At 48.1% G+C, this 24,155-nt stretch overlaps 1 protein-coding gene across 9 annotated transcripts in view; it reads left to right on the top strand.

The window, feature by feature from the left end:
* Positions 1–24,155, top strand: part of Sply (Sphingosine-1-phosphate lyase) — a 707,429-nt gene that overhangs the window by 481,552 nt on the left and 201,722 nt on the right. For 8 of the 9 annotated variants that reach the window (XM_075884541.1, XM_075884540.1, XM_075884542.1 and 5 more), the window contains one exon: positions 1,045–1,107. The exons of the other annotated variant lie outside the window; for it this stretch is intronic. In XM_075884541.1, the coding sequence (XP_075740656.1) occupies positions 1,045–1,107 (63 nt within the window). The remainder of the gene's footprint in view (positions 1–1,044; positions 1,108–24,155) is intronic. 9 annotated transcript variants of the gene reach the window in all.

Raw genomic sequence — 24,155 nt, forward strand, 5'->3', positions numbered from 1 at the left:
AACAGTCCTTCACATGTTAATTCAGTGCAAACACTTAGAAACTCTAAGAAAACAGCATTTTCCATTACCCTACCGACAACATATACGTTTACACCCTGCAATGTTCGTTGGTAGAAAACTGCTTTTTAGTCATAAATCATTGTGAGCGTTTTTAAAAGAAATTCATAATTTTCATATCATATACCCGGACATTCCATAGCACGACCTCTCCAGAGAGGTTTTTCGCTGCGGTGGCCTCACAGCAAAGCATTTGCCTCACGGCCCTTAGACGCAAGGATATGAACGAGTGAGGTACTTGTGCTAATGCCATACATGTCCACCATTGTTTTTCATTATCACCAACTTTTGTCACCTATTCACACCACACACACCTTTCACGGCATGGTCATGATTTTATTACTTGTATGTTTTTACCCGCCTTACTGCGAGGAATTTTATGGCCCTTATACAGCCGCTAATCACAATCATTGTCCACATTCCTTGTCCCGTGAACTGGCGCTCTTTGGCCATCAAATGGCCCTTGCGCCAAAAAACACCATATATCATCATCATCTTACATTTAATCACTCATACTGATGTCGCTATAACCATAAGAGGAGGATGCTGTACCCATGTCACTTTACGATTCGTGATTTTCACACTGAATGTATTTAGCCTTTTTGTATAATCATGTCACATCACTACCGATTGCCATTGTGCATGCCCCATGCCCCAAAACATTTTATAAATGTATATAATAGCTACGAAAACTGCATTACATGTCACACTGACAAAGGCTGGCCCACCAGCCGAAATGTTTGTGGTTATTAAAAGTGTTTGTACGTACGGCGTGCTTTTTTGTTTCCATGTATGTATGTATGTATGTATGTATGTATGCATGTATATATGTATATGTATGTATATATATATATATATATATATATATATATATATATAATTTAATGCAATAATTACTAGATAATTAATAGGCTTATATTTCACCAAAGCACTTCTTTATTCATAATTATGCTGTTGTGAATGTTGTTCGTTTAATTTTTTTTGCAGCTCGTCGGTTCTTCTCCTCAGTTCCCGCATGGTTCCATCGATCCCATCTTGGAAATCGCAGAGGTGATTATGGTTAAACTGTGTTACCTCTCGGTGTATTGGGCTTCCGGATTAATATAAACACACATGAAACACGGAACAACTTGGCATTATGGTTCATTAGTTTTGTTAAATTTTTAATTTTCAATGAAGGCAGGTGACTTGGTTTGCTAGTTGGAAGCTCATTCATGTAAGAAGAACATTCATGGAGTCAGGTCCTTTAGCCTGAAGCTGGAAGGTGTGCATGCCCCTCGCAGGAAGGGCAGTCAAAAGTATTTGAAAGACAAGCGTTTTCCCAGCAGACAAGAAGGCAAGTTTCGCGTTTGTCAACAAACTGGTGTGGCATACTATAAGGTGACAGATACCCACGATGATGTTTCACTGAAAAATTTTCATTCAATGCACACAAGTTGTGCAAGAGTTTGTCTAGAAAGCCTCTCTTGAATGACTAAAGAGCGCAAAGGAAGTAATATTCAGCAATTAAACGCATAAACCAAGGTGTCCTGCAAGTCGTGATATCTGAAAATGAAACCTGGCAGAAATGCTTATTTCTTGCAATCGTAGTTGTTGCCTTTTAAAAATATTTTTTTGATGATGAAATCGGATCAATTGTTGAAATTCCTCAAAGACAGAAAAATTGCCAAGCTTTCGGCATTTTCAATTGATTGAAAGGACTTTTATAAAAGCCTTCCTCATACCTCTTTAGTGGCCCATATGGCCAAACGCATTGAATACATGGGAACGGTAAAGTTTCAAAATGCTACCGGGGTCAACTTTGGGAGCTGCTTTTGTTTTGTATGAGCTCGAATATGCAACATGAAATGAAACTACAGTGAAGCAAAAAATGACATGTGCCCAGGATCCGGTATTGCTTCATGCTTAAGTGACCTGTTTTTTGCAACTCTTGATGAGCATTTAAAACAAACATGTGTTATAGCTGTGTTTATATTGATGACTATGTAACTGAGTATGAGTCTAACAATCTTGACTTGGTAGTTGCAGAAACACTCCCCATTTTTATGGCAGAGTTATATTCTATGACACTGATGCAGGAAATGCCGAAGGGGTCCACTTGATAAGATTTTAACTTAGAGTTGTACTTTTTGTCAAGTCGTCTGTACTGGCATTGTGAACCTAGAGGCTGTACTTTTCCTGTGCATTCGAAATTTGTAAAGTGCATTGATTTAAGATTTTTGTTAATAAAATTAATTGATGAAGTCCTGCAATCACAAGCCTTGTGGGCTCAACCTAAATTTCTATGTGACTCTGGCTACTTTCTATACTGCCGTCGCTTAAAAAAATGAATAGAAATTGTATGGCCAACGGTGGACCAAAGCTAACAAGGTTGCTCTGGTTCCCTACATGTACTGTTAAGGGTCGGAAGTAGGAGGAAGCTGCTGATGGCATCCCACCGCTGCCACCAGTTGTTGCGAATGGGGGACTACCCGGTCTCTTGTGGTAGCGTGGTGTAACCGGGTGGAGGAAATAAACGCTGACGAGAAGGGAATACAAAAAACAAAACAGGTTTATGGCACTATTTACACATATTTACAGCAAAGAAAGGTTAGTGGTTTCACAAACCACGAGCGTGATGGTTGAACCGTTACATAGTTCAGAGCGAAGTCCAGCACTCTGCGGCGTCGTCTTAAGCCCGTCATTTTAAGTTTGGGTAATTACTCAAATCTTCGACAGCGTCTGGCAGACTGTGTGCCGAAGGGATTGAGAGCCTCCTCAGTGGACCGGCTTACGCTCAATGGCGTCTGCCCAGACGAATTTCCAGGCCAAACTTAACGGCTTCTCCGCCGCCCGGAAAAATCTCGGATGGCCAGCGCTCCCAACCGCTGGGCATGAAGAGAATGGTTGGTGACGAGGACGGTGGCCTGGCTTTCTCCCTCCTGCTGCGAACTCGAAACCAACTCCCAAACCAGCTCACAATGATGGACAACAGCAAGGCGAACCACACAACACAAAGCCATGCTGAAGTCAAGCACATTGGACTCGCTTAAAACCCTCCAGGCTTCTCAAGAAACACAAACAAAAGAGAAACCTGTACGCTAAAATTTTGAGGCAATTTGGTGCCGCCAAAGTTCCAACAATCATGGACGTGGAGATGCTTACCAAAGATGGAACAAATTGCCGTGCGAGAAAAGCACACAAAGGCAAATAAAATTTGGCCCCATATAACGAGAATCACACTCTTTCACAACTAGCTTTCTCCTACCATCCGCACTACTGAGTTGTAACTAACATTTAACTTCATGACTAATTTCATGAAACAACCAAAGTTTAACACGAATGCTGCCAGACCCTATACACAAGTTATCTGGGCGCATTCTTTACTCTCAATAAATCGAACTGTGTAAATCCTTAAAACGCATCCCTAATTTCAACGTTCGGTATATAACATAACGCTCAGCTAAAGAATTCACCTGATCCCTGAGCACATACTAAAATAACAAAGGGAAATGCAACTCGTGTACCAACACGCTCATTTGCTGAATGTAGTTTCATGTCAGCCCATGTTTTTAAAGAATGCACATGACTGCTGCGCGCTCTAGTACGACATCATACTCTCATCCAAAGAGCGATAGCACACCAATTGCACACCTAACCGTAGACCATTTTCCTGTAACTCAACTAAAAACACTTCCAATGCTTTTAAGAAATCTATAAGGGGAAAAAACTGTATCAAACAAACTAGCCATGAAGATGACGAAAGAAGATTACTTCAAAACCAAAAAAATAAGCGAACAAACATGCTTCCCCGTAAATTCCCGTGTCACCCTCTCAAGCTTACAGCTGTCCCTCACTCTTCAATCGTACACGTGGTGGTCTCGGTCTTGCCGGAATTCGAGGACGCCCGAGGCAATGTCGCGCAAGTGCTACAAGCTGAACAGTGCAGTCACGCATCATTCGCGATTTCAGCCTGCCCTTGTCAGGTTCGCAGAGGGAACACCAGCGATCCGCAGAAAAGAGTGACGACGCCCTTTTTGGGCTTGCACCCGCGCGGTGCTTCGTTATTGTGGCCTTTTTCTTAGGACCCCTCCGACTCTCTTGTCCGCGGAAAGCCTTAAACCTCTGCCACGAATTCCGTCGCGAGGACCTTCGCCATAGCCTACTGTTTTGTCGTCTGTGCCTTACTGCACGCCACAAAGGACCTTTCTTTGAACTGGTCGGTAACCCCCTCTTCCGTCGTTCGCCCGGCTGATTGCTACCTCTTTCACCCTTTCGCTTTGTCACTCGCGTACGCTTCTTCCTTTTTCGGCGACGTTTCCGACCGACCTTTCCCCAATTGCTTTGAAATCGGTCGCGGGTTGAGTCATCGGCGGCATTACAGCTCAAGGGCGCACCATGAGATTTGCTGTTAATAGAACGGAAAGACTGGCACTTTCCAAGTGATTCAGTTTGGGAAACGGCGTTCTTTCTGCCTTTGATCCGGCTCCTCGCACGCATGAAAACAGGCTTTGATGCCGATGCGAAACGCCTCGTTTTGCCTGCTACGCTAAAAGATTTTGTGCCTTCTTTAACACGTGTAGTATTGTTCTTTTTTCTCGCGGCTTTTCAACGTCTCTTGCGTCTGCGCCGCTTCTTGCGCCTCATCTCTGAGCAGACCGCTCGCAGCTCAAGGTCGCTAACACTCTCACTGCACTCGTCAGTTGTCGACACCGCGCGCTCTAAATGATTTTCAAAAAAATCACCTATTTCACACTCTAGACTGGCGGACAGCTTGACGGTCTTAGGAACAGTGCAGCTGCTTTCCTTCAAACACTCTAGCTCGCATTGCTGAGAGCTGTCTGCTACTGCACTGATATCCCTGCTACCTACCTTCGCTGCTTCTGAGCTTTCTTCGGTTTCCTTGCCTACTACCACATTGTTTGCAAGTTTCATCGTCGCGACAACCTCAGTTGAGGCCTGTACCAGCCTGTCTACAGATATCCTAGCTGTTTCGCTAGCATCTAACTGGCACCGCACCTCGTCGCACACGCTCTGGCCTTTGTCGGCCTCTCTACTCAGAGCAGCACCTTTCGCAGCTCTCTCATTTGGTTCGTCTTCGAACCTGCAGCGCTCTTCACACGTGCTAGCCTTCTCTATAGCCCTGGGCTGCACCTCGCACTTCTCGTGCGCTACACTTGCGGATGGCTGAATCTTCCGCCGCCTTGCCTCGACTTTTTCTTCCGACAGTTCAATCACTAGGCTGAGTGCTCGCTCACGCTTTTCACCTCGCTCCCGTTTTTCTACCTCCCATTTTCACTCACTATCTACCTTGGTGCTATAAGAGACACGCGGACCTCTCTCAGGCTTGGTTTTACTACCAGCACAACGTCGCGCGTTCTTCACGGGAGCGTTCGTGAGCTTGTACTCAATTCGCTTTCTGTCAACTCTGATGCCGAAGCACCGCAGTAAAGCTGCCTTAGCTACATCGTACCTATTGAACTGTTCCTCGGAAAGGTAGAGTATCCTACCCATCAAGTTGTACGGAAGGACACTCAATAAGGTGATAAACCAATAGTCTTCGTCGAGCTCTAGTTCTCTGCAAACTTTCTCGTAAGAGGTTAAATAACTCTCTAAATCCTCACCCTCTTCGAATGCATGGATTCTAGAATTTACTTGAGACGCTCTAAGGCACTGTACTGATCTTTTTCTCTCTTCCTGTTTTAATTTCAGGCTTTCCTCCCACTGCTCTCTCTCCTGCTCTCGTTCCATTCATTTTGTTTCTTCCCTTTCCTTCCTATCCCTTCTTTCCGTTTCTTCTCTTTCCTGTTCTCCTTCTCGCTCCTCCATTTCCTGTTTTTCTACAATCTTTACCGCGTTTTTAATCTCCTCCTCACTGGCTTTTTGGGAGATCAGCCTCACAATCACTGTCCTACCCATTCCTTCCTCTACTTCAATGCCTAGATGCTTACTCACAGCCAAAAGTTCATCTCTTAGTATTGCCTTCCACGCCATGAATGCCGTTGTACTTTGGTCCTGCATCTCACACATAATTGGGTGATCCCTCTAACTCACAAATAGGTGATCCCCTAACGCACACGCAATCCGGCTTCTAATCAATTCACACTCGCAACATGAAGCCTGGAAAGTTATAGCAAAGACCAAGCACTCACCACAGCACAGCACCATGTCGTGAAGTTCATCTCACCGCTGCCAACCAGTTGTTAAGGGTCGGAAGTAGGAGGAAGCTGCTGATGGCATCCCACCGCTGCTACCAAATGTTGCGAATGGGGGACTACCCGGTCTCTTGTGGTAGCGTGGTGTAACCGGGTGGAGGAAATAAACGCTGACGAGAAGGGAATATGAAAAACAAAACAGGTTTATGGCACTATTTACGCATATTTACAGAAAAGAAAGGTTAGTGGTTTCACAAACCACGAGCGTAATGATTGAACCGTTACATAGTTCAGAGCGACGTCCAGCACTCTGCGGCGTTGTTTTAAGCCCTGCTGGGCTCCTCCTCTCCGAGTGGAACACCAATCACACACACACAACAGGTGAGGGGGACGAGCATGCACGGTCCACGTGAACATCCAATATTGAGTCGTGAACACTGCACTGCGAGGTGGTGCCAGCAGGGCTCTTCCTCGTCGTGTGTGTGCCGCTAGTCGAGAGGTCCCACGATCCGGACAGCATACATCAAAGGGTCCGCCAATTTTGTTCGCTTAATTAGCTTGGTGATTTGCGGTGGCCACTGCGGTCTCTTCCAGGAAGATGCTGTCTTTGTTGGCCTCTCTCGAACGGTTAACGGCGTCTTGGCGACACGACGTCTCATCCTCCGGCCATCACGAACAATGCCTGATGAGCATAGGCAGCCGGCCGGTCGTCTACTTGATTGGGGATCAAAAGGAGCGCCGCTCTCCTGTCAGCCCTGGCGCCGGTCACAACAGCTTCCCCGTCGCCAGATGAATCACCGAGGTCATCAGGCACCGCTGCTGCTCGAAGGTACGACAAAAGGGTCTGTATTTAAAAGACGGGAACTCGCCTTTGCTTGCCGCATTGTCTGGGTAATTACTCAAATCTTCGACAGCGTCTGGCAGACTAGGTGCTGAAGGGATTGAGAGCCTCCCTAGTGGACCGGCTTACGCTCAATGGCGTCTGCCCTGACGAATTTCCAGGCCAAACTTAACAGTACACAGTATATCACACAATTTGAGAAGGATAGTGAATAGATCAACGTGAGGAGCGATAGCAGACGATGCTTGGTGCGTGTCTCACGCCTTTGCGCGAGGAAAACAAAGTAGTTCGGCGCCGAGCTTGCTGGCGCGTGAGGAACGTGGAATAAAAAAAAAGGGGGTCTGGCGGTCCCTTCCTGATCTTGAAACTGTGGATGTCCTTTTTGGGCCGCCTCGGAACCCAGTATATCCATAATCCAACGGCCACAATGGCAAGTCACAATTGGCGCCCAACAGCTCAAGGTGAACTAAGAAGACGTTTACATCTTCTATGTGGGGTTGTCACTCCCTACGCGCTCGTTTGGCTCAACCACTGACGTTTGGACAGCGTCGGCTTTGTGATCCCAAGATGGCAACGGCCCCGTGTTCTGTCGACGTGTTCAATGACGCCGCCTGGGTAAAAGCCTACCAGTCAGCTGTGTCTGAAGCCAATATCCGAAGGACCGACGTAGGCCAGCTCCAAAGCAAATTGGAGGAACTGAAACTGATGATTCTCCAAGACCACGCCGCCGCCAAAGAGGACGCACCGAAACCGCCTCTTGACTCCCAGATGAAGGGAAGTCACGACCTCTTGTGTAACTTACTTGCTCCACTAGTAAAACGTATCGAGCGTCTGGAGTTAAAAAAACGCATGAAGATTCTGACGCCGAATCAAGCATGAGTGCAGAAGAGAGCAGTGCGTCGATTAATCTCAAACGCGGCTCGAGAAAGAAACAAAAACAAGCCAGAAGCGATGCTCACCTGTGCATGTCTAACACTGAAGACGCTCGCGACCGACTTTCGAGTTTTGCAGCAAGCTCATTACCGCATCTTAGGAAAGATCTAAACGTCTGGTTTCACCAAGTTGACTATTGGTTTAGAACCTTCAGCGTTCCCGATGAGGTGGCCATACCGTTCGTTATTTGAAGGCTCTCAGCTAAAGACTTTACATGGATGCGTGACCAAACGAAGGTGGCTAGTATCAGTACTTGGGCTAAAATGAAGGCAGTGTTCCGCCGACGTTATAACATGGACTGCCATGTAACATCTAAGCAGCGAATGTTCGGCGCAACGCAACGTGCAGGCAAGTCATGTACAGACTTTGCATACCGAAAGCTGGACCTGATGGAGCAGTGCAATTATCCTGTACTACAACAGGAAAAGTGCCAAGTTGTCATAGCTACTCTTGCACCCAAGGCAAAGAAGCACTTTTCTGATAAAACATTTAAGTGGCAAGACGATGTGATAAGCTCCTTTCTGTGCTTTGACCAGATCAGGGATACAAAGGAGAGCATTCAAAATTTGGCTGCGGAAGAACGCAAAATGCCATCCACAACGCCGTCCGCCGAATGCCTAATATGGCAAAGCGTTCGCCTCGGAAGCCTATGCGCTATCGTCAATTCGCGGCCAGCATAGAGTCTGGGGGTTCCTCAGATGATGAAGTAGCTCAAAGAAAGGTGCTAAAAGCAGGGGACACGAAAGCAAAGCCATCACCATCGCGGCAATCGACTCATTCCGCAACGAGTGTTTTTGAAAGGTTGCAAGGAAATGCCCCAAGAGTTCGTAAACTGTGCTTGGACTGCTCCAGAAGTGGCCATTTTGTCACACATTGTCGTCTACCGCTAAGTGCAGAATTTTCTAAGTGGCAGGAAGAATCTTTCAGCTCACAACAGCGAGGAAACAAACAGCTGGTGACGCCAATGCCCGCGAGCAGTCGCCAGTAATTGAGCAGGTGTCATGTGTCTCTGAAGCGGCTAATTTTTCTGATCCTGTCGCCATCAATGGACAAGCAATTAAAGTCATCTTGGATTCTGGAGCTGTCAAAAGCTTGATTACCGCACCAATAAGTGACAAACTCAAATTAAGCATAAGGCCTTCGGCCCTACAATTGGTAGGAGCAAGCGGTCATCAGCTACAAAATTTAGGTCAAGGCAGTGCTGTTATGACAGGGGACGACCAAACACTGCAGTATTACTTTGTTGTTGTTCGCCAGTTTTCTCGCAAGTGACAAACTCAAATTAAGCATAAGGCCTTCGGCCCTACAATTGGTAGGAGCAAGCGACCATCAGCTACAAAATTTAGGTCAAGGCAGTGCTGTTATGACAGGGGACGACCAAACACTGCAGCATGACTTTGTTGTTGTTCGCCAGTTTTCTCGCAAAGTAATACTGCTACGCGATGACTTCTTGCGGGCTTCAGGAGCCGTCATCCACTGTGGCTCGGAGAGCTTCGCGGTATCAGTCCCCCAAAGGCTATGCAAGATCTACGTGGTAAGGGAGCATCCACTGCCAGCTTTATCACCTAAGTTAGTTCCTGTGGCCTGGCATCGCGTGTCGGAAGATGAAAATCATTTAATGATCATCACCGGAATAAAGCTTTTGTACGACCGTTATTTAGTCATAGTGGAGCCCATGGTAACAGCTGCATTAGAAAATACAACGAAGGTTTTGATCACGAACTGCTCTTCTCAAGCCGTCTTGCTTCCTTATTAGATGACAATTCGCCCCATTGAAAAATCAAGCAGAATTTAAGATATTGAACTATCTGGAGAGGACTGCCAACAGATCCTCCAAATTTCATGCCTTCCTTTTCCTGTGGACCTTGATGTGCCACCAGCTCATACGGTCATCGATCCGCAGCACCGTTCAATCGCAATAGGAGACGTCAGCTTTAACACTGGAACAACATTATCTTCCAATGAACTGCAGGTTGTGAAGAATTTGTTGGTGCAACATTCGGTTTGCTTTGCACAGTCAAGTACAGATGTAGGCTCCTACACAGTTGAGCGACATTGCATACCAACAGGAAACGCAAAGCCAATATCACAACGTCCTTGCAGATTGTCACCAGCACAGCGTAATCTCGTCGAAAGTATGATCAAGGACCTCATTGATGGCAATATAGTGCAACCTTCTCGGAGTCCTTAGGCGTCACCCCTTGCCCTTGTAGCAAAGAAAGACGGGACGACGCGCGTGTGCGTTGATTATCGACGTCTTAACGCCGTCACTGAGGACATTGTGTACCCTTTTCCAAGAATTGAAGATGCGCTACAGGCACTCACGAGAAGCAAATACTTTTCTGTTATGGACTTGGTGTCTGGATGTTATCAGATCGCCATGCATTCAGATGACATACAGAAGACTGCCTTTGTCACGCCGTGGGGTCTTTAGGAATTCTTCCGGATGCCACTTTTGTATCATGGGAATACAAAAACTACTTACAAAAAAGTGGAATATGTATTGGTTCATGTTTGGCACCCATTCTCAGTGACATATTTCTAGCACATCATGATCGTGTCTTGTCAAACAAGCTTGACGACTCTGTAGTTTTTAAAGTTTGCCACTTTGTTGATGATTATTTAGTCTTGTTGAAATGCGATAGTCAAAATTTCCAGACCATTTTTCTGACGAGTTGACTGTTTTCCGATAGTGCCTGAAACCACTAGTTCCAAACCTATGAATCACCCATTGATAACAACCTGAAGTTTCTAGGTTTGAAACGTTTGCTAGAATCCCGACATGTTTGCTGGATGTATGAACCAAGAAGCGGCAAGCCACTCCTGCCTTTCAGCTCAGCTCACTCTAAATTGGTCAAGCGAGGCATTGCTAACCTCTGCCTTGCCAATGCCTTAAAGAAGTCCTGCCCCCACATGGTACACCGCAGCTTTGCTCTACAAGTGGAGCGGCTCGCCAAAGCTGGTTACCCCGCGCATGTTCTCGTTTCGGTGGCGGAAAAGCTGGTCACTGTCGTGAAGTGAGGCGACAAAACCGGATAAGCGAAACAGTGTCAGAAAGAGCCGGCCTGTCGTACTATCTTACGTGCACGACATCTCACACAGGCTAAAAAAGATTGCTCGAGACGCCAACATTCTTGTGGTTTTTTCTGCGCCGGAAAAATTGCAGAGGCTTTGCAAACGGGTCAATACACCTCGTGCAAATTCTGCCACGTGCTCTGTCTCACATAGGACACGCTACGTCCCATGCGCAGTGGGAGTCGTATGTCGTATACTTGATTCCACTGATGTGTGGGTGCATCTATGTCGGGCAAACCGGCAGGTGCATAAATGACCGCCTCCGAGAACACCGAAACAATGTGCACAGTGTGCACAAGGGCATCTTGGTGTTCATTGCCGAGATTGTGGGTGCACCCCTCTCTTTGATCAGTGCTCAATATTGGCAAGGCACAGGGACCAGCTTACCCGAGATCGAAGCCGAAAAAATACACTTGCTAGGAGATAAATGCGTAAGCACACCATCGGTTGCTTTATCATAGGCTGAACGTGATTACCTAGCTGGGCTTTGAGGCAATAGAGGACCCGTCACACGTGTTTTGTTACTGATGTGTAGATTAGGCTTGCATTTTACCTTCATGCTCTGTTATCATCTTTTTTTAGCAGTATATATTCTTGCCACTCTGTGAAATAAAGTTAGTTGGAAGTCAGCGCTCTTTCTGTCTACCCTGTCCTTTTTCCTTTGTTCGCGCTCTGAAACATCTTGCAAACACATTAAATGTTGTATACAGCCACCGAGAGCTTGAAGAGCTCAAAGAAGAATCGAACTATTTCACGATAGTGTGTGAATGACTAGAAAAAGCTAGCGAGCTCGCAGCTATGCACATCCGACTGGCTCAAGAAAAACAGAAGTGGCACTTTGACAAGCACCACAAGGACGTTGTGTTTGAAAGAGGACAACTGGTGCTCCTCAAGGCTCCAACGTCTGGTGTGAAAACAACTACATCATACACCGGACCTCACAGGATAGTAAACAAACCGTCTCCCAACTACGAGATCGAACTCGCGGACAACATGGGAAGTGACATTGTGCATGTGAAAAAATTAAGACCATATCTGAGCCCCAATTGTTACATGGAGGAACCCAATGTTTCGGACTAAGGTGTACATGGGTGCCATGCAGTGTAAATAGATGTGTGTGCTTGTATATAGTTTTGTGTACCTGAAAGGGAATAGACAATGTTTTGTTGACTTTTGTAAATAGATACAGATAGGACTGTTTAAGTTATTTTAGTTATGTCTGTCTTAGTGTTTTGTGTATGAAGTCAGGACGACTAGTTTCCAAACTAGGGCATGTGACGAGCGATAGCAGACGCCGCTTGGTGTATGTCTCGCGCATTTTCGCAAGGAAAACAAAGTAGGTCGGTGCCGAGCTCGCGGGCACTCGAGGAACATGGGTCTGGCGGTCCTTTCCTCATCTTGAGTGTGGATGTCCTTCTTAGGCCACCTCAGAACCCAGTATATCTGACGGCCACAACGGCACGTCACAATCAGGTGTTTTTTTTCTGCTTCACAGTTGTTGCAAGCACTCAGAAAAAAGGCTATCTCATGTAGAAGTGAACAATTTATGAATTTTAGTGTGGGTTTTTTGTGCCTTTGTCATGTGAGCCCAAGCAACTGGTGCATTAAACCCAAGAAACTTCAAGAAAGCTTTGTTTGTCGAACCCTTTTTTGCCCATGGTGCAGTTACATACAACTTTTTGAAGGCTGCTGGCAGATTGATTAAGCCAAGAAATCATTAAAAGCTCATGAATTTCAAAAAAAATGAAAGACAAGTGTGTGAGCATGCTATCTTTTGGTTTGTCGGATGAGAGATATTCCTCATGTTGAAAATGATTTTGATTAGAGGGATGGCAGGTTCTGTACACAATCTTTGTTTGTTCTTTATTTGGCTGTGTTATTACTTTTTGTATCACTAGCACAGAAATAGCACATGAACCTTTTTAGTTGAAAGTTAGTGCTGTGTCTGCATGCTCAGTCCCTACTGTGTTCTGTTGATCTGTGTAATGGCATCTATTCACTTTTAGTATTACTACATATAAGAACCATTTAAGCATGTGGCCTTTGATGGCTGCTGGTTGTGTCAATGTGACTTCTCTTAAAAGCTCAAATGTAAAGTTGGATTAAAGAATCTTAGAAGCTCAAATGAAAGTTATGGCATTATTATCTTAACGAGTGATGTCACCCCTGAATTGTTCAGTGGCTCCTAATTATTTATTCTTAATGTTGCACTGGAATTCCAGGCCAGGCCCCAGTTTCAATGGTCATGAATTTCTTGCATGTTTGGTTACGATGAATGTTGGCCTCTTTTGATTGGTGCCATGTGTAAGTCACTTCTTGCCAGTAACACCTTTCATTAAATTATCCATATTGCATTGTTATTCTTGCGCAAAAGTCAACTCGACGTAACTGGCTGTGTTCGGATACGAATGTCTGTGCATGTCCGTTGAGCCCCTTTAATTTTGCCCGAAAAAATATATCTTGTTTCCTGAGTTCCCAGGACCACAAAACCACTTTTGGTTTCGCGAGAAAAAAATTTATCTTAAAAAAAATTTACATGTGTCTAGTGTCTAGTGAGCTGTTATCACTTGTTTCTGATTTCGTTAAAATGGGATTTCGATGAGATTCTGCAAAAAAATTGTTGTAGCTGCAGGTCTAAAACATTTAGACCACATACTAAGAATAGTATTCTTTGAAAGAACATTATTACTTTGCAGTTTTGACACTGGTACTTCAAATGGAAAAATTGCGAAATTGGCACGTAGTTTAGTATTGCTCAATATTTCAATTTTTTTTTTCCACGTGTATTATTGTCAGACTTCCCAGATATTTTGAGGGCGTTGCCATTTGTTAGGTCAACAAATTTGGCAAACCTAGTTGTTGAGAGTGATGTCAAATGTTGAGCAGAAACATTTGACTGAGGACATGTCTTTGAAAATGAAATATTTTGAAGACCATTTAAAAAAAGAAGCCATCTTCGATTTTCTTCAAACTCTTCAGAATGTGCTCTAACTTAAACTGTAAAAACATTCTGCATTATTTCTGTGAGAACGAAGTCACATAGCATGACAAGTGGTAAAAATGATATAACTAAGCTGAGTAACCACGGCATTGAGGGAGCAGGAACAAGGTGTCTACCAACCTGGAAAACTTGGAAAAGTCAAGGAATTCGGACCTTACTGGAAAAGTAATGAAAAAGTAAGGAAATTTCTAAAAAACCTGGCCAGGTCATGGAAAGTTAAAGATGTTCTGTGCGACCGTCACAAAAATAAGCATTACTATTGGTCAAATCTTAAAAAGTCTCTCAGCTGCAACTACAGTGATACACCAATCCATAGGGCACTAGCGCTGCAGTTTCCACGACCACCTTGGTGTGTTAGAGCGTGCACTTGTCAGCTGCTCTCGCAGACGAGAGTGGCGGCTGGTAGAGGCGGTGCGTGCGGGCATTGCCGTACCAAAAACCAAAAAGCGTTGCTGCTAGTGCTGTGTATCCAAGTCTAACAATATTGATACATAACAGCCGCTAAACACGGCTGCATGAAAGAGGAGGACGAAGGGAGTTTCTGTTTGATGCTGGTCTGGCGCCATCTTGCTCGTCGAGTTCTGTGCGCTGTAAATAGATCATTAAACAAGTTACTCGTAACATTATTGGCGGAGGTGGACAACCCCTGTACCTCGAGGGAGACGCACAGCGGTCGCACCATCGGCGACCTTTCGACTGCTGGTACTTTCTCTACGCCGCCCTCATCAGTCCAAGCCGCCACCTACGTCACACTCCCGCACCTCCGGGATCCCGGCACTTTCTCCGGTGATGGTACGATCGATCTTGACACTTGGCTGAACCGGTACGAGCGCGTCAGTGCTACTCGCCGCTGGGATCCCACGCTCATGCTCGCCAACATGCTTTTCTACCTGGACGACACTCCCCGAACATGGTTTAAAAGTCACGAAGCCGACATAACGAGCTGTGATCTCTTCAAAGAAAAGATACGCGAACTGTTTGGCAATTTATTTGGTCGTCAGCTCGCTGCAAAGAAGACTCTTGCCACACGTGCCCAGTCTTCTACCGAATCGTACAACTCCTATATTCTTGACGTCTTGGCCCTTTGTTCCAAGGCCAATCAGTGCATGTCGGAAGACGAAAAGGTTAACCACGTCTTGAAAGGCATTGCTGACGATGCTTTCAACCTGCTGGTTTTTAACAACGTCTCGAGCATCGACGCAATCTTTAAATAATGCCGACGTCTCGAACAAGCTAAAGCCCGCCGCGTAGCCCAAAGCATCGTGCGCCTTCCGAACACAGCGGCCATTTCTTCGTGTGACGACGTCTTCCACCAGGCCCCTCAATATGACAACCTTACACGCATCATTCGTCGAGAGGTCGAGGCAGCACAACCGGTAGCCACGCCATTACCGACGCCTGCGCCTTCCCCGACCATGATCTCTTTAATACAAGCGGTCGTTCGTTAAGAGATATCGAATGTCGGCCTACATCCTGTTCCTACCGTATACTCTGCTGAGCCTTCTTATCATACCCCTTCTGCTCCTCGCATACAACGCAATCCGTCCGAATGGCGTACTCTTGATGACAGGCCCATATGTTTTAACTGTCGATGCGTTGGTCATATCACCCGTCACTGCCGCAGCCGCTGGGCTCCACCGTCCCACTATGCACCTCAGTATCACACCACTTCTGTTCGCCAGTCGTCCCCATCACTTTCTCCATCAACGCCGACCACATATTTCGCTCCTGCAGCACCTCTGAGCAGACCTCGCTATGACCGGTCACCGTCCCCTGCTCGTCGTCAGTCCCGGTCGCCCCCACAACGCCGTGCTGCCTCCCCGACCTATTCGCAGCACCACCGACCGGAAAACTAGGCCGTGCAGCTTCTGGAGGTGGAGCTGCGTTGACGACCTTCGTAAGAAATTCTCGATTAATGTTAACAACGAACCAGAACCTTTTGGACGTTACTGTCAACAATGTTCGTGTCAGTGCATTGATAGATACTGGTGCGCATGTGTCCATTATGAGTGCTAACCTTCGCCGCCGACTTAGAAAAGTTGTCACGCCCGCCTTCAACTGAGCTGTACGAGTCGCTAATGGAGGAACTGCCGCAATTCTTGGCATGTGCTCTGCGCGAGTGTCTATTGGGGAGAAAAGCACTGTCGTTCTTTTCGCCGTTATCGAACATTATCCTCATGAACTCATTCTCGGTATGGATTTTCTAGCCACGCACTCTGCCCTCATAGACTGTTCAGCTGGCTCTCTCCATCTCGATTTACCCCTCTTTTCCGATCCGACCAGCCCACCACAAACCAGCCTCTGTTGCATTGATTTCACGCGCCTCCCTCCTAACTCTGTCACACATGTCGTCTTATCCTCCACGCCGCCAGTATCTGATGGTGATTACATGGTGACCCCGATTCCTGCCGTGATGCTTACGCATGGGGTTGCTGTGCCGCGTATGATTCTGACGATTAAGAGAAACCGCACCTTCCTTCCACTGGTCAACTTTTCACTCACCACCCAAGTTCTGCCACAGGATATTTCCCTGGCCAAAATTACCGCTCTCCAAGATGACCATGTCGAGCCCTTCAGAGTTGACAATTGCTGCAGCTCAGTCAGTGGTTCCACTCCATCACGTTCTGCGGGCGCCGAGATCGAGCAAATGGTGTCATCGGACCTCACGTCTGAGCAAGCTGCAGCGCTTTGCCACGTTCTTGAGGGCTATCGTAGCGTTTTCGACTTTGCCAGCAACTCTTTAGGCCAAACGACCATTGTCACCCATCGCATAAATACTGGCCATGCAACTCGCATTCGCCGATGCCCCTACCGTGTGTCTGCGTCGGAGCGTGCAATATTTACAACATGAAGTCGGCAAAATGCTTGCGGAAAACATTATTGAGCCTTCATGCAGCCCCTGGGCTTCTCCAGTCGTCCTTGTTACAAAGAAAGATGGAACATGGCGCTTTTGTGTCGATTACCGTCACCTTAACAAAATTACCAAAAAAGACGTTTATCCTTTACCTCGCATCGATGACGCCCTCGACTGCCTGTACGGTGCCACTTATTTTTCAACTATTGATTTTCGGTCAGGGTACTGGCAGATAGCCGTCGACGAGATGGACCGTGAGAAGACCGCATTCATCACTCCTGATGGTCTTTATCAGTTTAAGGCGATGCCCTTTGGTCTCTGCAATGCACCAGCCACATTTGAAAGAATGATGGACTCATTGCTCCAAGGGTTGAAATGGCCCACCTGCTTGTGTTACCTTGACGATGTTATTGTCTTTTTGTCCACATTCGACTCTTATCTTGATCGTTTGTCAGCTATTCTGGACGTTGTTCGTCGAGCCGGACTCCAGCTTAATGCCTCCAAGTGCCACTTCGCTCGTCGTCAAATTTCCGTGCCCGGTCACCTTGTCGATGCTCAAGGCGTGTGTCCAGACCCAGAGAAAATTCGCGCGGTCACGAACTTTCCCGTTCCGAAGACCACAAAGGATGTCCGCAGTTTTGTGGGGTTGTGCTCATATTTCAGACGCTTTGTTAAGGACTTTGCGACCATTGCACGCCCACTCACAGACCTCTTGAAGAAAGACGCCTCGTTTACCTGGGGCCATGACCAAGCGTCATCGTTTTCGCAACTTACGACATTGCTTACAATGCCACCAATCTTGGCTCACTTTGATCCATTAGCCCCAACCGAGGTTCACACGGACGCCAGTGGACACGGCATAGGAGCTGTGCTATTGCAGCAACAACGCGGACACGATCGTGTTATAGCCTACGCAAGTCGACTGCTATCTCCAGCCGAGCGCAACTATTCCATCTCGGAGCGCGAGTGCCTCGCCCTTGTATGGGCAGTCGCCTAGTTTCGCCCATACCTGTACGGGCGCTCATTCCGTGTTGTCACGGATCATCACGCGCTCTGCTGGCTAGCCTCCCTGAAGGACCCCACGGGACGTCTCGCTCGTTGGGCTCTACGCGTTCAAGAGTACACGTTCTCTGTAATGTACAAAACAGGGCGATTACATCAGGATGCGGATTGTTTATCCCGCTACCCTGTTGACGAAGCAACCGATACCGAGGCTATCACGGACGTTTTTTCCGTGTCGCAGCTGCTGAACATTGGCGAAGAGCAACATCAGGGTGCTTCTTTACGAGCCATCATTGACAAACTGGAGTCAACGCCTCGCAACCTGTCCCTACGAATGTTTTTGGTGAAAGACAGAATCCTATATCGCCGTAACCTTGATTCCTTCGGATCAGACTTACTTCCTGTCATCCCAGCGCACCTGCGTTCCACTGTCCTGCATCAACTTCATGACACTCCCATGACGGGCCATTTGGGCGTTTCTCGCACATACGATCGGGTACGACGTTGGTTTTTTTGGCCTGGACTTGCCCGCTCTGTTCGACGCTATGTCGCCGCTTGTGAGCCCTGTCAGCGTCGCAAAACGCCGTCTGCCCTCCCAGCCGGCTACCTTCAGCCGATCGAAGTTCCCAACGAGCCTTTATTTCGAGTTGGTCTCGACCTGTTGGGCCCTTTTCCGCTCTCCACAGCCGGAATTAAATGGATTGCTGTTGCCACGGACTACGCGACGTGGTACGCAATCACACGAGCACTCCCGACCAGCTGCGCTACCGTCGTTGCGGACTTTCTGCTGTACGACATAATATTAGTGCACGGTGCTCCCCGTCAACTTCTCACCGACCGTGGCCGTGCGTTCTTATCAGCTGTCGTTCATCAAATCCTGAGGTCTTGCCATACCAAGCACAAATTTACTACTTCGTACCTTTCCCAGTCAAATGGCCTCATGGAGCGCCTTAATAGGACCCTAACCGATATGCTTGTCAAATATGTTGCGCCAGATTACCATGATTGGGACATTCATTTGCCGTATGTGACGTTCGCCTACAATTCATCTCGTCACAACACTGCCGGCTATTCGCCCTTCTATCTACTATATGGCCGGAACCCAACTCTACCCTTATACACTTTACTACCTGCGGCCACTGAATATGCTGGGGAAGCCATTGCCCGTGCCGACCACGCGCGCCAAGTCGCTCGTAACCGTCTACAGGCTTCACAGGCGCGCCAACAACAGCTCTACAATTTTCACCATAGGGACTGTGGTGTTTGCGAAAGACGTAAGAAGCACCGGCAGCACCACCGTACAAAAGACGTTTATTGTACACAACACATCGAATATATACATAAAAGACAGACGCGCCCCCTGGGGGTGAAAGAACACAAAGTAAAATAGAAACTGAATATAACATACTCCCTCCCTTATATGTAGTGATTAGTTGTTAGTAAGTGTTAGTAAGAAACCCCTATGCATGCACTGTACATTTTACATGCTGTATACACATACATCTTTACACTACATACACACTGTGCTATACACACAGGCAACTAGTGGGCCTGATAGTCCTTGAGCCAGACCGGTGGCCGGCGCTCTCGGGACGGCCGATTGGGATGCTGCACAGCCGGAGATGGTAATGAGCTTGTAGAGCTCTGTAGTACGCCAGGAGACCGCGATTGCGGCCCAGGAGAAGGCGGCTGCAGCATGGCAGGCTCCGGTACAGGCAGCTGCAGATCAGGAGCAGGCGACTGCGGTACGGCAGACTGCAGTACGCCAGGAGGCGGCGGCTGCGACCCGGGAGAAGGCGGCGGCGGCAGGGCAGGCTGCGGCACTTGAATCGGAAGCTGTGGCGCAGGTAGCTTTGAACGTTGGTAGGGTGGACTCGTGCCCCTCTCAGGAACCCGGGAAAGCTTGGAGGCGTTCCATGTGCGGCCCTCTGCAAGTCTGAAAGAGGCAGGTCCCCTCTTCCCCAACACCTCCGTTGGGGAGAAAAAAGAGCGATCCCCCTTGAAGCGAACGGACGGCTTCTTGATACGAACGAAATCACCCACAGCTATCTTTGGCTCCTTAGCAGCTCTCCTGCGGTCCGTGTGCTCCTTACTGTTTCGCTGTTGAAGCCGGACCCTTTGCCGCAGTCGCGCCAGTTTCTTTGCTGGGTCTTTTGCAAACGCTGGTGCTGAAAACCCCACAACATCCAATCTGGTTCGGGGCATTCGCCCATGCAGCAGAACTGCTGAGGCAACTCCAGTGGTAGCCTGTGGAGTACAGCGGTAAATAGAGAGGTAGTCTGTAACTGCTTGCCGGATAGGTCTTCTTTCGAGAAGTGAAGCCTGGATGAAGTTCTTCAGAGTTCGATTGAACCTCTCGACTTGCCCATTCGCCTGGGGGTAATATACAGACGAATGAGACAGCTTGATGGCTCGGTTTTGAAGAAAGGTTACAAATTCACGTGAAGTGAACTACGGCCCATTGTCGCAAACAATCGCTTCCGGGTATCCTTCACGGGCAAAAACACTGGTTAAGAAGTCTTTCACGGTGCTTGTGGCCACTTCGCTGCAGAAATATATCTCTGGCCATTTGGAATGGTAATCGACCAGTGTTATAGCAAATCGGCTATTGTGAGGTGCATGTTCCAATGGGCCAACAATGTCTAGGCCCAGTTTCTGCCATGGCCTTTCAGGCCAGTCAATAGGCTGCAATGGCGCTGGCGATGTTTTGGCAGACTTATCTGCCTCCAGGCAGATGTGACAGTTTTTCACGGCAGATTCAGCTTGCTTGTCCATCCGTGGCCACCAGAATAGCTCACGAAGTCGCGCCTTTGTGCGCGTGATGCCCGGATGTGCCTCGTGGGCAACGGCGATGAACTGAGCCGTGAGTGAGGACGGAACAACGAGGCGTTCTGCGCGCAGTAGAAGGTCATCAACAACAGAAAGTTCTTCGCGCACAGAGTAAAGGTTTTGCCTCCTCTGGTATGGACTTTTGTGGTGGCCAAGAACCGAGCACGAACGACTTGACCGTTTGCAGACAACCATCGTTGAGGACGGCTTGCTTGAATTCTTCCTTCGTCACGCAAGCCAACTCGACCAACGACACAATTTCTTCATCCTTGTCCAGCTGTGCCTGCGCGGCAGGAGCTGGCAGCCGAGAAAGAACATCTGCCACCGTGTTGGTGGACCCCTTGCAGTACTCGACAGTGAAATTGTAGCATAGGAGTCTCGCATTCCAGCGTGCAATTCGAAGTGGCCTTCTGCCACGTCCTTGCGAAGACAGCAACGATACCAACGCCTGATGGTCCGTTCGAATCTTGAAATGGCGACCCCAAAGGTATGTGTGCCATCGTTCGCATGCCCAAATGCATGCCAACGCTTCGCGTTCGCCGACCGAGTACTTTCTTTCCGCTGGTGACAAGGTACGAGACGCAAAAGCCACTGTGCGGAGCTCATGGCCATTTTGCTGCTGCAGAACGGCTCCCAGCCCACAGTCAGAAGCGTCGGTCGACACGATGACTGGAAGTGATGGATCGAACATGTGGAGAACTGTACTTGAAGAAAGCATTTCCTTGACCCTCCGGAAACTGCTGTCTGCTTCGGCTGACCAGATGAATGGCTCATTCTTGCGAAGCAGAACACGCATAGGCTCGACCACCTGGGCCAAGCGGGGAACAAACTTGGAATAGTATTCTACAAGACCCAGGAATGAACGGAGGGCAGCAACATCTGTTGGCACTGGAGTGTTAACTACCGAGTCTACTTTCTCTGGAAGCGGCGAGATACCTTGTGCAGTGACCTTATGCCCTAGGAAAGAAAGTTCTGGAACGTCGAACAGGCATTTGTCGTTCAATTTCAGGCCTGCGGACTTGATTTTCTGCAAGACCTTTGTTAGATTCAAAAGATGTTCTTCTGCACTTTTCCCAGAGACTATCACGTCATCAATGTAGAACAACACACCAGGGCAGCCATCCAGAATTGTGGCCATCATCTTCTGAAATGCTGCTGGGGCAGAAGCTAACCCAAAGCAAACTCTTTTGAACCGAAAAAGTCCTTCATGCGTGATGAAGGCTGTCAGGTCCCTGCTGTCAGGGTGCAAAAGAACCTGATGGTAGGCAGAAGCCAAATCAAGTTTTGAGAAGTGTGTCGCGCCTACCAAGGCATGAAGGAGTTCCTCTGTATGAGGCAACGGGAAGCTGTATGGTACAATAGCCTTGTTAGGCTCCCGGAGGTCAACACAAATTCTGATGGTGCCGTCTTTCTTGTCAACGACAACAATGGGCGAAACCCATTCAGAAGCATCGATGCGTTCGATGATGTCAAGGCTCAGCAACCTGTGAAGTTCATTTGACACTGGTTCCCGAAGTGAATATGGAAGACAGCGCAGCTTCGAAGATACCGGCTGAACGCCTTGCCAAATCTTGACACGATGCGTGAACCGCTTAGCAAGACCCAACTCGGGACTGAAAAGTGAACCAAAGTCGTGTTCCAAGGCTGGCGGAAGGTTTGCTTGCCTGGGTTGCTCTATTGACTGCATCGGAATGTGACAAAGTGTCGGGTCATTAACACGCGGCGGCGGGGCAACGGACGTGTGCAGGCACTCAAGAGTGGAGCCCTGTATTCGAAGATTTAGGGCCTTAATGCTGTCGAGGCCTATCAGACAAGTTCCTTGGCGAACGATGTAGAAAAGAAGTGGTGCAGAGCGCCCTTTAAACTGAACGTCTGCCTGGAAACAGCCTAGCACGGAAATTGGGCGTTTCGAATAGTCAAGAAAAGTGACATGCGGAGCTGGGAAGAGCAAACTGCTTTGAAAATGTTTGTGAAATTCTCGCTCTGATAGAATTGAAACAGACGACCCTGAGTCAACAAGGAATGACAACTTGACATCCGCTACGCGTACTTGTATGTAAATTGCGCTGCGAGTGGAATGCTGCACAGTCAAAACTTGCTCAGAACTTCCCCCTGACAAAGCATCGTCATCGATGCCAACTTCACGAATCCTGCCTTGCATTTGACGCTTGCGATTGCATACTTTCTGAAAGTGGCCCTTGATACCGCAAAACAAACACTTTTTTCCCTGCGCAGGGCACTGTGACGCTGATGCGCGGTGATTCCGCGAGCCGCATCGGAAACAGTGTGGTGAAACGGACCGGCTATCTCTGTCTCGCCGAGGGGGGCGGGGCCCCTGCGGCGCACGCGAACCGCTAGCGCTTGGAGAGTTTTGCTGAAAATGCGCTTTTGGCTGGAAATTGAAGTTTCGCGAAGAATGCGAATACTGGGAACGACGCCGTACAGAAACAGGCTCGACCAAAGCAGAAAATTCCTTCGGCTCTTCAGCTGCTTGCTCAAACTGAAGAGTGATCCGCACTGCGCTCTCGAACGAAAGGGAGGAACCTTCGAGCAGCAACCGTTCACGTACGCGGTTGGAAACAACGCCGGCAACAAATCGGTCCCGCAGAGCATCATCTTGTGAAGCGAATGAACAATGCGGAACGAGCTCCCGTAAAGCAGCAACAAAGTCATGAACGGACTCGCCTGCGTGTTGGCTGCGGCGGTGGAAACGATGACGCTCGACGACGACATTACAAGACGTGGAAAACTGCTGCCGTAAGACGCTGAGTGCAGCCTCGTACTCGTCAGTAGCGGCCACGGGAGGCTTCTCTTGTACTTCCAGTGCTGCGGCGCTTGCTGGTGCTGCGGCATTTGACCCTGCAGGTAAAGTCCGGTAAACACGTTGCCCTTCCGCCCCCAAACAATGCAGAAGAATGGCCTTGCGTCGCGCTGGTGGGAACTCAGCAGCTCCGTACGCTAGAAGGTAGACTGTTAAGGTCTGCTCCCACTCCTCCCATGGAAGTGACGGCCGGCCGGGCGTCGGGAGGAACGGCGGCGGCGGAGCAAGGCCGGAGAAACTCATGGCGGGACGGACCCAGACGACACTCGATGCTGAAGGTAGCTCGACGGGTTTATCCCATCCTCATCGCCAATGTGGTGTTTGCGAAGACGTTTATTGTACGCAACACAATTAATATATACATAAAAGACAGACGCGCCCCCTGGGGCTGAAAGAACACAAAGTAAAACCGAAACTGAATATAACAGGGACGTGCGTTTTTTTCCGGGTTTTCTCGTGCTCCTCTGGTCACCTACTCGGCGTGTGGGACTGTCTGAAAAACTTTTGTCGCCCTACACTGGACCATTCCGCATCGTTCGTCAAGTGATAGACATCACGTACGAGATTGTTCCAACCGATCCAACAAAGTCATCGTCAGCTCCGAGCGA

The sequence above is a fragment of the Rhipicephalus microplus genome, unplaced genomic scaffold (genome assembly GCF_043290135.1).
Source record: "Rhipicephalus microplus isolate Deutch F79 unplaced genomic scaffold, USDA_Rmic scaffold_34, whole genome shotgun sequence".
Classification (NCBI taxonomy): Eukaryota; Metazoa; Arthropoda; class Arachnida; order Ixodida; family Ixodidae; genus Rhipicephalus; species Rhipicephalus microplus.